The sequence below is a fragment of the Hemibagrus wyckioides genome, linkage group LG19 (assembly GCF_019097595.1).
Source record: "Hemibagrus wyckioides isolate EC202008001 linkage group LG19, SWU_Hwy_1.0, whole genome shotgun sequence".
NCBI classification, from domain to species: Eukaryota; Metazoa; Chordata; class Actinopteri; order Siluriformes; family Bagridae; genus Hemibagrus; species Hemibagrus wyckioides.
In genome coordinates this window covers 13568558-13584406 of record NC_080728.1, presented here as the reverse complement: position 1 = coordinate 13584406, position 15849 = coordinate 13568558, and the positions used below count along the sequence as shown (strand labels likewise).

General features: G+C 37.9%; 1 protein-coding gene across 1 annotated transcript; it reads right to left on the bottom strand.

The window, feature by feature from the left end:
* Positions 1 to 275: 275 nt before the first annotated feature.
* Positions 276 to 6028, bottom strand: rergla (RERG/RAS-like a). Its single transcript, XM_058417773.1, has 5 exons — positions 5754 to 6028; positions 5606 to 5662; positions 3688 to 3761; positions 2583 to 2731; positions 276 to 1856 (listed from the first exon to the last, which is right to left on the bottom strand). The coding sequence occupies exons 1-5, from the start codon at positions 5803 to 5805 to the stop codon at positions 1571 to 1573; spliced, it is 618 nt and encodes a 205-aa protein (XP_058273756.1). The 5' UTR covers positions 5806 to 6028; the 3' UTR covers positions 276 to 1570.
* Positions 6029 to 15849: the final 9821 nt, after the last annotated feature.

The window sequence follows — 15849 nt, the reverse complement described above, 5'->3', positions numbered from 1 at the left end:
GGGAAGTAAATAGGAGTCCAAATCCAAGCTTTATATGTCCTGGAAAATGTCAGTTTTAGAGAGTGCAAAACCCAAAACAAACTGTAACCATTTTAAACACTGTTTTTCTTGCCAAAGGATCATCCTTTATTTAATTAATTGGCTTACTCACCCTGCTCTGCCCTGCAGTGCTTACTTCTAAAATTAGCTTAGTGAGGTTTATACAGCAAAACAAGCCAAAGCAATCAAAACACTGCTGACTAGTGCAGAAAGAAGAGTCAGTGTAGCGCATGAGGTCGAGAGCAAAGGTGAAAGCTGTTTCACTTTATTCTATGTAAGGTGACAACATTTCAAACATACAGAAACGTTTACAGAAAGGCACTCAGAGAAGTTTACATTCTATAAAAACTAGTCCATTTTTCATCACGTTAATGAGTTGTCAAGACACGACACTGAGAGGAAAAATTACAGCAAAAACTGTGGCCTGAATTTCTGTCATTCCTGACGTTACGCCTTTGCATAACACAAACCGTCATGCAGCAAGTTTAATGCCAGGAGCATTTCCATACATTGTGACTATATAATGTGACCTCAGTATTATAAGAATGTATCTGGAATTTTGGTGAATAAACGTCAAACTACTTTATTCTCCCACTGTTTATTTGAAAAATATTTTAAAAAGTTTTATCTCCAGGCTTACAAAGAATATATAAATTCTATAAATTCCATCTGCTAGCCAGTAATCACCCAGAATGTACAAACATAGGCAGCCAGCACAAATATATATCTAAATTTTGGTTAAAATGTCATTTTTGGTTCAATCCTGAGCTCAGGATGCTGTCTCTATTGAGTTTCTGTGCACGTTCTCCCTATGTCCATATGGGTTTCCTCTGGGTTCTCCAGTTTCCTTCTACTTTGAAAAAACATGGCGATGGTGGTTTGGTGAGCTTAAAAAATTCCCTAGATGTGAATCAGTGTGATATTGTGCGTGCCATGTGCCCCTATGATCTGAAAAAAGGGGCTGCCGGATGCTGAATGAATGAATAAAGACATTTCAAGTCATTTATAGTCTCTCATTAAGGTACAAGCTCAAGACATTAAAAACCTGCAACTTAAAGTACAGACTTCTTGAGATGTAAACGTTCATTTCTGGAGTATATACATCTGCGAGAATGTCAACTGAAACTAGAAACTCTAGAAGGCTAAACACTTCTCTACACCCATTTTTCAAAATAGTTCTTCAACCCTATAATACTAAGGTCACATCTTGCTTATAGTTCAACTCTCTGCTCATACTCTTATTGGAAATGTAGCATATTTGCCAGGTTTATGTTTTGTCCAACAGAGAAACATTTAGAGTGCACAGCTATAGGACATTTATGGAGCATGTCAATCAAAAATGGTCACTCCAAAACATGCTACTGCTATCATTTGATGTGACATTTTAAAGATAATTGCATGCAGTAGGAGTAGCTGAAATAACCATTTTGATCTTTGAGCCTCTGTGCACTCCAGTAAGATGCTAAAAGAAACCCTTAATATCATGGCACCGCAAGCGTCCATGCATGTCTCTTTTTCATCTGGAACTTGCTCACACTGATTTCCGCCTCTTGCCGAAAACGTTGTTGATGAGTTTAGCCATGGACTTGGAGCCGCTGGGTCGGCGCCGGCGCTCTTTAGCTTTCCCGCTCAGGCTGGCGTTGCGCACCAACTTTGTGAACATAAGCGCCACCTCTTGGTAGCACTCTGCAGCGGAGAGCTCGAAGAACTGACAGCGGCCATCAGTCGCCAACCTCTGACCTTCCTCCTTGCCCACCTCACGCATGTGGCACAGGTCTTGTTTATTTCCCACCAAGAACACCACCGACTCAGACTCCCTAGAGCGGTTAAGAAATCATTTAGTGACAGAAGTTGACTTGTGTTACAAATAATGTCCAAAGTTTTGTCTGGATGTTGAAAGATAGATGAAACGTTTACATTAAAGTACATGAGAATTTGTGTGAGAATTATACGTTGTTTACAACTTTTCATTTGGAATCCATGTACAAATAAGGTAGTCTATCTTCAAAGCTAAACTCAAAAGAAACATTGGTTAGATTAAGGCAGATTTATCCTGATTATGGTGTTTATATTTCTTCTTTACTTTGCCCATTTTGGACAGTCCTTGGATTTCTTTGTGATGACCAAACTAAACATTTCTCAGTCCATGCTTATGATGAGGAATCAGCTGATTGATTGCAAACAGGAAAACGTTTATTATTTGACATTCAGTCATAGCTTCACTGCCAGAGCTTAGAATGATTCGTAGATCCATTTTGCTATTTAAAAAGCCAAACAAGATGTGGGCTAAAAATGTAGGCGGCTTTAGCCATTGACAAAAATAAATGAGCAGGCTGAGCTGCCAGTCCTTGCGTTAACAAAGCGCCCACTCAGCCTCCTCAGGCAGCTCGAGCCTCTCTGCTCTTCTCTATAATGAAACTCCGAGCTGGATTCCTGGTCAGCTATTGAATGCCTACACAGCAGAGGCACATCAAGCAATTGTGAATGGAGGATTAAAAATAGCTCCATCCTCCAGGTCTACATATGATTGTTTACACTTGTACCTTTTGGCTGCTCCCAGGCTGAGCTCTCGGATCAGGTGCACGATAGCTGTAGCTGTGATGAAAGACGAGCGGTCGCTGATGTCGTATACAACCACAAAGCCATCAGCCCAGTGGATCTGCTCATTCAGAGTGGACTTTCCCTCACAGGGCTTCAAAGACAGAAACAGAACACATAGATTATTTTACTGCATACCTTGAGGTGATCTGCTGCTGTGGTGTGATAACAAATAGCAGCTAAAAAGAGGGATTAATTAGCACTGTAGGCAATAACAAAGTCTCTGTGCTCATGAAAGCTGCACACAAAGGTAGTCAATTATGCAGTTATTATAGAGTTCAACATGTACTTATCAGTAGTAGGTTATAAATCAGTGGCAGAAAATTGCTACTTTAGCCTGAAGTGAATGTTTCTTTGCTTAAAGTTTGATATCTCAGAGATGAATTTCACATTCTCACATTTGTTTCACTTACATATCATCTTTCTCCTAAAATTGCTTGGGAGAAATCACACAAGACAAAAATAGAGATGTGAATTTCCCCAAACTAAGAAAAAGGCCATCTATAACTAAATTAGCTGCTTTAATAATAGATTACTTATGATACAAATAAATCACTAGTTTACATCTTTCTAAATATACACCAGTATGCTTGTATTAAATGTGGTAGCATTTTACTCAGGTACATCCCTGGGTTCATTTGTTGCAGAAGAAAAACTGACTGATGTTTGTTTTCATTGCTCAGAAAATATAGAGAGATTTTTAGATTTTAGTTTTTTTCCCATATGGAATTCTGTTCCACAATTATTTAACCACTAAAATGCACAATTTAAATGCAATTTGCATCGACAAACTATATCCAAAATAAACATTCTATAGTGAGGTTCTGCAAATACCCCATGCATCAGACCCCAACCCCCAAGTGTCTGGGAATAAAACTCAAATATCCTTACACAAGCACTGCTTTTCATTACAGCATTTTAACACCATATCGTATTCGCAGTCCCATTTTCCTTCTATTAACCTTTATGAGGGTGTGATATCTCATATCTTGTGGACCCTGTTTTATTGTAATCATTATTGCTGCTTTCACTGCTGTTGTAAACACATACCTGGGAACATGGGTCGTAAAGTTCCAGATTCATCTGCCTTCCATCAACCGACATGCGTTTTCTGTATATACACTCTGGAAGCAAGAACAAATTTTCACAGAGTCATGCAAATGCATTTTGCTGCACCTAGCAATTTTCTACATTTTATGATCACACTAAATAACTACGTATGGGCATTTGGCTGAGCTCCCTTTTGGTTTGCAGTGTAAGAGCTTTTTAGCCCAAAGGATCAAGTTATCAAAAAATTTGACTTGGAGATATACTCTAGTATGATGTATTCTCCCTGATGACATACTTTTAAATATAGAACACTGTATGTAAAACATGTAATGTTGGTGCAGCCATGTCAGACAACCATGTCTAGATGTGAACAACCCTTCAGTGGGGTATACCATTTCATTACACACACATTTGCTGTTACATGGAAAGAAGCTAGTGTAACCCTGTTATTTGATTAGAAATGCATTAACTAAAGCATGTGCATGAATTATTTTATGCCGATAGAACCAATCACCTTGACACCTTGACACAGACAATATTTCATAGCACAACTGAGCACACTCCATGATGTGAGATATTCCACGACATTATATATTTTAGTATGATACATGTCTTACTACTTTACCACTCACTTTCAGGGGTTCACAATCTTGGTCCTTTGGTCTAACACACACAATGAGTATTTAATTACTCCATGACCACGTTTAAGAACATATGATGTATGAGACAGTATATCATAGAGACATACAGTGTGTTATGAAATAGATATTATATAAAATTACATACTGTATATCAGTGAGCTATACCACAGAGCATATCATATGGTTGAAATATATTCTAGTCTAGTGTGATATATTTTTTCATGAAATACTACACTCCTGGAACAAGTGCAGTACATGTAACATCCTGTATAGTAGCGCTGTATAGCAAACTATATCATATGTAATAGAATTACGGTATACCCTGCATGCTAGACTTTAATGTGACCAATGTTGCACTCTATGACCACATTACAGTATAATTATGATATACTATACATGGTACACTGTAATCCACCAGTGTGTGTGTGATTACACTAAGCATGTTGCACTTTAATGTGATAAACTCTACCACCATAGTATACAGTATATTCTGTACGTTACACTTTAACGTGACATACTATGGCCACATTACAATACAGTTATGCTATACTCATAATGCTACACTTTAGTGTGAGACATTTTATAGCCATATTGCTGTAGAAGTATGACATGCTAATAACGTTAATGTGATACAATCTGTGACCTCATTATAGTATACACCGAGCAGGCATAACATTATGACCACTGACAGATGCCGTGAATAACGAGATGAGATTATCTATATCAGGCAGCAAGTGAACATTCTGTCCTCTAAGTTGATGAGTTAGAAGCAACGGGCAAGCGTAAGGATTTGAGTGAGTTTGACGAAGGGCCAGATTGTGATGGCTAGACCACTGGATCAGCGCATCTCCAAAACTGCAGCTCTTGTGGGGTGTTCCCGGCCTGCAGTGGTCAGTATCTATAAAAAAGTGCTCCAAACAGTGGTGAAACGGTGACAGGGTCATGGGCAGCCAAGGCTCATTAATGCACGTGGGGAGCGAAACTGTGTTGCTCAGATTGCTGAAGACCTTAATGCTGGTTCTGATAGAAAGGTGTCAATACACAGTGCAGGGCTGGTTTGGCAGCAAAAGGGGGACCAACACAATATTAGGCAGGTGGTTATAATGTTATGCCTGATCGATGTACATGTTAAACTTTAATGTGACGCACTCTACGACCATATTACAGTATAATGATGTCCGTTTTACAATTATATTTTCGATCCTCAGAGAGATGTAGCTGAAATCATGTGACTCAGCAGGTGTGTGAAAAGAATTCAGTTAACTAAAGGAGTGTACCTGATGATGAGGCGTATTCTCCAATAAATCTCCTGGTCAGGAATCGCACGATGAGGGCTGTCAATGCAAAACAATGCGTGAGTGGACAGAAAAAAAATTGCCAATCAAAATGTAAGTAAAAGAAAGATATAAGAGAACACCAGCCTACCTGATTTCCCGACTCCTTCTCCTCCAAGAATAGCAACTTTAATATCATTCATCTTCTCTCCGTTTAGTTTTAGACAACAAACCTATACCTTTAGGTCAGTCTTGGAATCTCTTAATAAATATTCTGCTTTTGATATTTATTGAGAGAAAAGGCTTCAGCTATCATCCTGTGCTTCTGCTCTCGTCGTGATTGTTTCTCAGTAATAAAGCCAATGCAGAGCTCCGTCGCTTTCAGCTGTCCAACTCGCTGCTCCCGGGTTGCCAGATTTATATTTCTTAAGCTCAAACACCGTACAGTTTACAGTCAACCCCACCCAATTTCGCTAGAGCACACCCAAAATAGACTTTACGATAAATACTAATCATCTGTAATGAATGAAACTATCCGAAATAATAGGATAAGCACCGGCCATGTGTTTCCTCCCTAATGCGATAAAAGGTCTGCTTCTATAACACCAATCTGGCAACTCATGTGAAGTCGGTTTAATTGTAAACATCGCTGGAGCAGATTTATCTTCTGTAACCCATGTTTCATTAAGGTACATCTTTTTTCTTTTTTAAAAGGTACAAACTAATTAAATATCCACTAATTAACTACATTTAACTGGTATATAATGCAATATTTTCTATAGAAAAGTGCAGGGGCGTGTCCAGGTTATAAATTCAATTCAGTTCTATTTTTTAAGTAGATATTGTCACAAAGCAATTTTATAGAAATTCATACGTAGGTTTAGATCAATAAATGAACACACTAGATGTAACAGTAGAAAAGAAAATCATAATTATTTAACACTGATCATTGCATGTGTATACAAGTGTGGGAAATGAGCTTTCCCACAGAAGAGAGATTGATGAGTGCATCAACATCTGTTGCATTAGTCTCCACTTTAATATATTCTCTAATTAATACTCAATCGAGGCATGGTGTGTACAAAACATAGGCTTTCTATAATTGGTAGCTTTTGCATTGTATGCTGTTTGTCATTCTGTTTAGTAACTTCACACTCATACTCTTGTATGTTGTTGTTGATGTCACTAAAGTACATATGTTTATCCAGGGATGATTTACGCTATAATATAGACATTTTAAGCAAAAGGTAACTTTATTTCTAAAACATCCACTACACACAAAGTTGTCTCTCCCACTCATGGTCTCATGAACTTGGTCAACACATCTGGTGTTATGCATGTAGTTGTACTTTGAATGCATTCCTTTAAATGATCTGTGAGCTGTATCTTAGAATAGAAGAGAATAGAAAGCCTTTATCGTCACTGTAGAGCTCTGCACACAACGAAATTTGGAGCACTGTTCCTGAACATACACAATTTGTAAATCTTATCTGGAAAATTATGTTAAATGTTAAATTTTGAAGCACATTTTGCTAAAACGTGTTAACTTCCCAATGTATAGAGATTTTTGGGACATCTGAATATTTAATTTAGGAAACTAGTGTAACAAAGACGTCAGCTCCTGACTCCTGTACGTCTCTTCTTCTTAAACAATTTTATAGGCACTGTGCCTCCACTCTTCTTTTAATAGTCTCCACTCTTCTCTCTTCTAGAAAGGCTTTCAACAAGATTTTGGAGCTTGGCTGCGGTGATTTGCGAGCATTTGTGAGGTCAGGCACTGCTGCTGAGTGAGGAGGCCTGGAGTGCAGTCAGCGTTCATCCCAGAGGTGTTCAGTGAGGTTGAGGTCAGGAATCTGTGCAGGACACAGGACAGCTTGGCACATTATGTCTTCATGGCGCTCACTTTGTGCACAGGGGCATTGTCATGATGCAACATGTTTGGGCCTCTTACTTCTAGTGAAGAGAAATTGTTATGTTAGAGTACACAGAGACATCCTATGCGATTGTGTGTCTCCAGCTTTGTCCAACATTTTGTCCTTTCTTCTAAGGTGTGCCAAAAGTTATGGAACTGACAGTACATACAAAACAAATGGGATTTTATTCGGTCTTCAAAAAAATCTATCAACTACACCACAGCCATTAATGCACTGAGTTAATAACTTCCATAAAGGTTACTATAAATGAGTTTATATTCATGATTGGATTTAACAATATTCATAACAGTGTGAATTAGCTGAAGCCTATAGGAGCCAAGAAGATATACAAATAGATAAAAAGGTTTACAAATAGATATCCTTTCCTTCTACATCTGCAAACCTGCTAGAAGCAGGAACAGATGAGACTGATATATCACTCTGACATTTTCCTTCTCATACACCTGGCTTGAAATCAGTGCTTTGCTACATTCCCTGTTTTGCTGGAGAGTTCTTCTTCAGGCGATTGGTCTTTGAGGCTATGAGTTAGGTTGCCAAATCCTCTTCTCGCTGCTGGTGTTCTGCCCTGGATCCATTTATCATGGTGGATTATCTGACTTGTGTATTGTACACTGGGTTCTTTTTGGACCTGAATCTGAGAAACTGACTTATTACAGGGGGAGATGTGGAAATCATTGAAGCCATCAATTTGTACAACGTCTTCTGGAGTTTATCTATGCCATAAAACATACAACAAAAGTGCTAAAAACATAATGTGACCTATTACTCAAAATTCACAATGTATAGTGAATAAAAACATTAACAAATAAACATGTGATGCAATATAATGAATGCTAATGAGCTAAATAAGATGTTTGGATTGTATTACTGTGTTATTTTAAAGTCCCTGCAGAGATTACAAGGGTATTTACTAAGAGGTTTCTATGATAAGTCGAGACATGATACAAACCAGTCGAATTAAAAGGAAACTGTTGTACAGTATCTAGGTTATTGAGGTATAAACATATAAACAAAGACCAGGGATGTAACCAAAAATTAATATGTTATTTGGACTGACAGATAATGTGTGTAAAACAATGTAATAGGATGTGCACTATTTTTTATTTTTATTTTTTCTTTCTTGAAAGCATGCCAGAAAGGTTCTCGGGGCATCTGGCTGAGACTAGAGGTGTGCTTTGGGATTGGGATCCTGCCAACTGCAGCAAAAATGTTTGACTTTCATGGAGTTACAAATGGTCAGGTATAAAAAAAATCATGTTCTGGTATCTAAAAGTACAGTGGTCATTTATCAGTGTTCTGAACCTCGTATCCTACAGAGGGGAGCCTGGAGGAGGAAACCAGAGAATCCAGAGGAAATCCTCCAAGCTCGGGAAGGACATACAAACAGGAGGCAGGAATTGAACCCCCCAACCTTGGAGGTGGGAGGCAAATGTGCTAGCCATAGTGGTCATTCCTTCATCCTTATTAACTGTCTGGTCTGAGTTATGGTGGTATAAATTAGAGTATATCTTAACAGAACCAAAGAAATAAAAAAAAATATTGTACACGGATAGGAACAAATATAATAACTGTGAGAGTGGGAGTAAAAAATGCACAATGAATTATAAACTTGAGTGATGTAACGATACTGATAGTGTTTTTTTCCCCCAGTGCTTTGGGGGACATGGTAGTAGGGTCAGTTTAGACCACACCTAGATTAAGTTTATCTGAATACGTTTATTCATTAAACTGATACAAATACGCACATTGCATTACATTCCTAATATTGCTGCATCATTTCTTGGCTTGTTTTATCTTAATTGTTGTTCAGCTACAATTGAGTTCATGCAATAAAAACAGCAGGTCAGGATAAATCTGCTGCACATGTGTATTCATTTCATGTGTATAGCTATAAACGTTTTTTTTTTTTTTTTTGGGTAGATGAAGCAGGTTTTCTGGAGCCTGTGTTTGTCTTGGCTGCCACTTTAAAGCTCACCTCTAAATGGAAAATAGCTCAGAGAAAAATGACAACTCAAAGCACCGGAGACTTCTCAGCCCCACAATATCTCCCCAGCTAATCCACACAAATGGATAGGGATACAATGAGACTGGCAGTGAGGACATGTGAAGAATAGGATCTCATTTTTTCACTCTCCTCATCAGACTGATGTATCACTTTATCTCTGGCCAAGATATTCTTCCTCTAAAATCCATATCCCATTTTGCACACAAAGTTCCTATCTGTAATAATCTCCCAGAAACACAGCGAGCCAGCCAATGATTGTTTTCCTTAATCAGTGTAAATGATGCTGTCCGCCAGTTCCACCCTGGACTGATCAAGTCACTCATTAAAAAAAAAAAAAGGAGTACTATTAGAGAACACAAAATTCATGCAAAAAGCCAAACTCAGTGATTTACGCCAAGAGACTAAAAGGCTTCCAAACATGTTTTGCTTTTGGGCTAGCCAAGCCTGAAATTATAGAGTCATCCAATTAATATAGTTTGTTAAAAATGAATATCCTTTTTCGAATGAAATTTGTGTAGTTAAAGAGTAAATACCTGTGTTTAGACAGATGTCAGGCACCAAACAGGACAGCCTTTTGTCCCTGCAGACTAGTATAGTGGATATCCAAAGTAACAGGCTAATGGTCTATAAATGGCACTGAGCTTTCATTATCTCTAACATTGTCCAGTTGGCCATAATTCTGGCACTAAATGCACCCTTAAAAGTGGATGTTGTCAAGATTGGCCACTGTCTCATCATTAAATATTTATGTCATTTGTATTTTCCCATTTTATGCCCATAGCAGTGCTGGAAACTATTACCAGCCCTCTTGTACAAGGATAATCTATTTTTAATTCTCAATTTATAAAAACTCGTCACACACAAGTGTTCTGATAGCATGAATATAAATGTTTTAAATGTGAGTTTATACAAATCTTGATTAGATTGCTTTTACCAAATCCTCTTGGGAGCAGATGTGTCTTATAAAAGTGGAATAATTTGGGCCAAACACTCATTCTGCTTATAGTTTATTCATAAAATCACGTGTTATGGTGGCCATCTACACATTTTGAAAAGTACTTCCATGTTTCCTATAATAATGGTTCCACTTGTGTTTCTATCCTAGTAGCTCACAGATGAACTTTCATTCAAAGTTTCACAGAATTTCTATAAATCCATTGAAAGTTACATTAACCATTACTAACATGTCACTAGGACTGAGTCATGTCACTAGAATTGTTGTATTAGATAATGTTTGACTCTGTAGTGTTGCTTGGCAGTGACTCTTAGTCTGTGTTAATCAGTTTTATCGGGTGGTTAATCAAGAGTAGTTTCAGTCTATCCGAAGGTGTAAATTGTGGGAAGTGTGTACTATCTGTTTGACTTGTTTGGATCTAGAGTCATGTCACAAGAACTGATGTATTGTATAGTGCTGTTGATAGTGTAGTGTTGCTTGGAAGTGACTGATGGTCTTCTTAAAAAGAAGAAAACATTGATCCTGAATGCTTTTCTATGGTATTCAGCATTTATTCTGAATTGACCTTAAACTTCTTAACATGTTAGTTAATGTTAGTCCAATACTGTTTGTGAGTGACTACCTGCTGATAATGGTGCCAGTGGGAATTAGCTTCACTACATCTCCACTGAAAGAGAGTGATGCAGCAGAGCTTTAGTGCCTTGGTTTGTCACCTGCATCTGTACTTAAACAGATAGGGCGCATGCAGTATCACCATCAAGCACATCATGCTCGTCATCTCATAGATCTCTGACTAGTCAAACCGAGTCTCTGCTATAACTCTGTGTTCTGTAGCTGTGTTGTAGTCTGCAACTTTGAGTCCAATATTTGCTGTCTCCACAACTTCTACACTGTATTTCTCATTAATCAGACATTTGTATGTTTTTGGAAAATAATGATTCAGAAAAGAAACTCTTTGCTTTGTTTAGTTTAAGATATACCAACAGCTAATATTTGAGATTCATAAAACTTGTCATCTTATTAAACACCCTGATAATTCCACTAGCAATGCCTTCCTGTGACATCAGCATGACAGACAATCAAATAATCTAACAATATTCTTTAACTCATCACAAATAGTTTAATATAAATACTTTAAACAATGTAACATGTTTCATGGCTGACTTTTCTTATAATCCTTGAACTCCAGGAACTCTTGTGCATGCTTAGACTATGCCTCATGCCCAAATTATTCTGCATAAAAGTCTGAATTAATAAATGCAGAAAACCTTTGTTGGCTATTACGAAGTCAGCTTATAAACCCACCAGTACAAAACACTGTGCAACACAAAAACGTGGAGGAAAAAAAAAGATGAAAGCACAGTGCCGCTTTTTTACATACAAATGCAGCCACGCACCCTTTTGAACTGAGTGCCACTCAAACATGAAAATCCATTTGGCTTCAACGTTAAAGCTCTATTTTTATCTCCTCTTGATCACTGAGGTTTAGTAGAGAAAAGAACAGAAACTAATCTGCACGCAAAGCAAGAATGATGTAAAACATGGCATGATCCCTGGCTTGCAGTTCATCAGAATGTAGTTGAAAGGTTTAAATATTCATTAATATCTATATAAAGGTGGGTAGCATGGTGGCTTAGTGGTTAGCACTGTTGCCTCACAGCAAGAAGGTCCTGGGTTCGAATGATGTAAAAACATGGCATGATCCCTGGCTTGCAGTTCATCAGAATGTAGTTGAAAGGTGTAAGGGGCCTTCTGTGTGGAGTTTGCATGTTCTCCCCGGGTACTCCGTTTTCCTCCCACAGTCCAAAAACAGGTACGTTAGGTTGATTGGTGACTCTAAAATTGTTCATAGGTGTGAGTGTATAGTATATGTGGCCCTGTGATGGACTGGTGACCTGTCCAGGGTTTACCCCTGCCTTTTGCCCAGTGTGTGCTGGGATAGGCTCCAGCAGATCCCCGTGATCCTAATTAGGAATAAAGCAGGTATAGACAATGGATGGATCTATATAAAGGGATATTCATTAATGCAACATTAGGGATAAGCTGTGAATGCAAATGCTATTTCTGAAGTTATCTTTATGTGGATTACTTTGCATTTTATCATCATACAACATGGCCTACAGTATGTTTGCGTGATGTTTATCCATTGTTGCTTTCAGCTGAGCCTATATCATTTTAACGCGCCTAAATATACTACATCATGTAACCAGCAGAAGAAAAACAAGTGCTACATGCACAGTGTAAGCACCTAAAGTAAAACTCGGCCATGTTTAAAACCTAAAGCTTCTACATTATGCATGAATAGATGTAGGAGTATTTTATGGCTCAAAGGATTCAGCTGGCTGTGAGTGTTGGTGCTAGAGGCGAAACATACCAGACAGAAGAAGCAGAGATTTCTTTAACTCATTACATCTGTTATCACAGAGCTTCGAGAAAGCCAAAACGTGACATCATTGATGTAGGCTTTACTCTTTCATCCTGTTCATTAGCACAGAGCAGAGGAAGGCACACGGTATTTTATTAACAGCCATCAACACGAAACCTGATATCAGTTTCATTTCATTGGATGTATAACACTTTTAACAATAGACATCATCTCAAAGCAGCTTTGCAGAAATCCAGATGTGGATTTCGATCCCTAATGAACAAGCCAGGGGTGACTGCGGCAAGGAAAAACTAACACACACCAAGGCGCAGCTATATTAAATGATGTGTAATAATTTGCTTATTCAGTCATGCAAATTACATGAGTAGGCAGAGGGGAATATTATGGGTGATTTACAAATAACAATAATGTAAATTTAATCAACTTTCAAACATGATGCAGGAAATAATATGCAAATCAGGCTTTTTGTGAGCGCTAATTGTTCTCAACAGCTCAAGCAAGGTCAGCATTCAAAAAGTGCCTCTGGAAACTGAGACTACAGAATTAGAGGCAATAGTTAAAGAGATTTTGCTGCATGAAGAAGTAAATATCTCAGAAAAGAAAGCTGCTAGTTAAATAAAGTAATCCTTGGTGCAATGCAAACCTTACACACTTTTCTCAGGTAAATCTCACTCCAATATGTTTTTCAGTGTAGACCTTAGACATGTCCCACACAGTCCTGACAGATTTCCAGCGCCTTTGTGGAAGAAACAGTGATATAAAAGCAGAAGCTCTTCTTTTATTAAAGGGGATATTTATTGCTTAGTTGCTGCTTCAAAGGAAGACTGGATTTTGTAACATAGACACTCTTTCATGTGAATCCATCTTGGAGGTCACAGCAGGAATATGAAGATAAAGAGGTTGTTATTGTTTCCTGGTGCTGAACATTAGAGCTTACTGTGTTGGAAACCATTCTTTCATAAGATATCACACACCACACACACATGCACACACAATCCCAAAAAAAAAAACAAGGCTTGCTGCCAGAGGGAAGTATTTTTATTAATCTCCATTCATCAGACATATCTCCAAACACTCCACACACAAACTCTCTCCAAACTTAAACCTAGCCATCGTCCTCCCTATCTCAGAGCAACAACTGTATACGTACAGCGTACGCTGTGTTATTTTTACGTTATCTAGAAATGAAGAGGAAAGATAACTTTATATGAAGATGTATTGCTAAATGCAGACAGAATCAAATGGAAAGAGGTCATTAGTGTAGGAGAGTGAAATCAGACCCCGGCTGCTCAAACTGGGACTAAATACAAGTAGCAAATAAATGAACAGAGAATATTAGGAATGGAATGGAATTCCCAGAAAAACTTCCTTCATTTGATATCTGAACCTGGGTTGTTTTAATGCTGTGGGATTACTGTGCAGTGATTAATAATGCATTATCATACTGTATATACAGGTTGAGATTCTGAACCAATTCACCCCGATTTGGCACAAATGATTATCTGCATAGATGAAGGACGTATAACAGATCAGTTCTGGGGAAAATCAGTGTGAATATAGAGCTCTATATTTAATAACAGATACAAATGCTCTGTTCTGATTTTGAAGTTTTTCCTACAGTATATGACATGGCGATCTTTAACATGTATGCATATGAAGTATGTATTACTAACCAATAATTCATTAATAATCCCACAGCAGGAATGCAGAATTTATAAAATTAAACTAGCCAACATTTGAGCAGACCCTAAAATCCACAACAAAACCCAAAAATATTACTAAGGAACTTCAACGCATTGGCTCAGATTGTTAAACGAAAAAGATAGTTAGTAGAGGTAGCAGAAAGTTGTGTACTAAATTAATTCCTGTACATATGCAAATAAGCTAAAACACAAAGTTATTATGGGCGTTGAAATTAAGAATGGAATTCTCTTCATTGTCTTTTCACTGCTCACACATTATTTACATAATTCTCTATCTCTGTCACACCACACATGCTGTTCCTGAGAAAGCAGAGATCCTGACCCCAGGATCCTGATGCTGATTGCTAATCCTAAAATATGGGTTTTTGCTCAAGTCTCTCAATATCATATTCAGCCACTCTGGATCAGTCAAATGGCTGTATTTTGGACACAGCTCTCTCATAATCATACATGCAGTGAGAGTAGAAAATAGAGAAAAGACTAAACGAAAAGACTAAAACTAAACTAATGTCCTGGAATGAATAAAATAGGAAAAGTAAGCAGTGAATTATTCAAAAAGCCAGGGCCTGTGTTTTGATCCTAAGTTCTGGTTAGTCTATGGGCAGGTTTTCTGCTTTTTCTGAGTGGTGGCTCAATGGTCAAGGTTACTGGGCTACTGACTGGAAAGTCAAAGATTCAAGCACTGCCAAGCTGCCACTGTTGGGTGCTAGAGCAAAGCCTTTAACCCTCTGTCCATGGCTGACCCTGTGCTCTTAACCCAGCTTCCTGACAAGCTAGGATATCCCCCCAAAATAATAATTTCTCTGTGCTGTAATGTATATGTGATGAATAAAAGTTTCTTCTAACACATGTTAGTAGGTTAATGGGCTATGCTTAAAAGGACGCATTACCACTTCACCTATTGTGTTCCCAAGATAGACTCTGGACCCTGACCAGAATGAAGAAAATGACTGAGCAAGTGATAGCATATTAATGACCTTCATGGCCTGCTTGGTAAATGGCAAGAAATTACTTTAAGTGGAAGCCGCTCATTTAGAGTGAACTGGTAAGTAAGGGTAAAATGCCAAGTAAAAACACACCATAATCACTACATTCTTGTAATATTTTATGCTCATAAAAAATGTCAAGAAACATGAAACATAGTTAAATTTAGAATATAACACAATGTTCCAGTTCCAGTGCTGTGATTCTGCATTAGCTACAAACCTGTATTTGAAAAAGACACTGCAAAAAAAGGGCATCGTCGAATAAAAAATTCCCTCTT

What these genes read in the sequence shown, in the direction of transcription:
- rergla (XM_058417773.1), bottom strand. Translation starts at nt 5,805, where the DNA reads ATGAATGATATTAAAGTTGCTATTCTTGGAGGAGAAGGAGTCGGGAAA. An exon ending in AGAATACGCCTCATCATCAG is followed by an intron (nt 3,762 to 5,605) that starts GTACACTCCTTT and finishes TCTTGCTTCCAG; the next exon opens with AGTGTATATACAGAAAACGC. An exon ending in TTTACGACCCATGTTCCCAG is followed by an intron (nt 2,732 to 3,687) that starts GTATGTGTTTAC and finishes CTGTCTTTGAAG; the next exon opens with CCCTGTGAGGGAAAGTCCAC.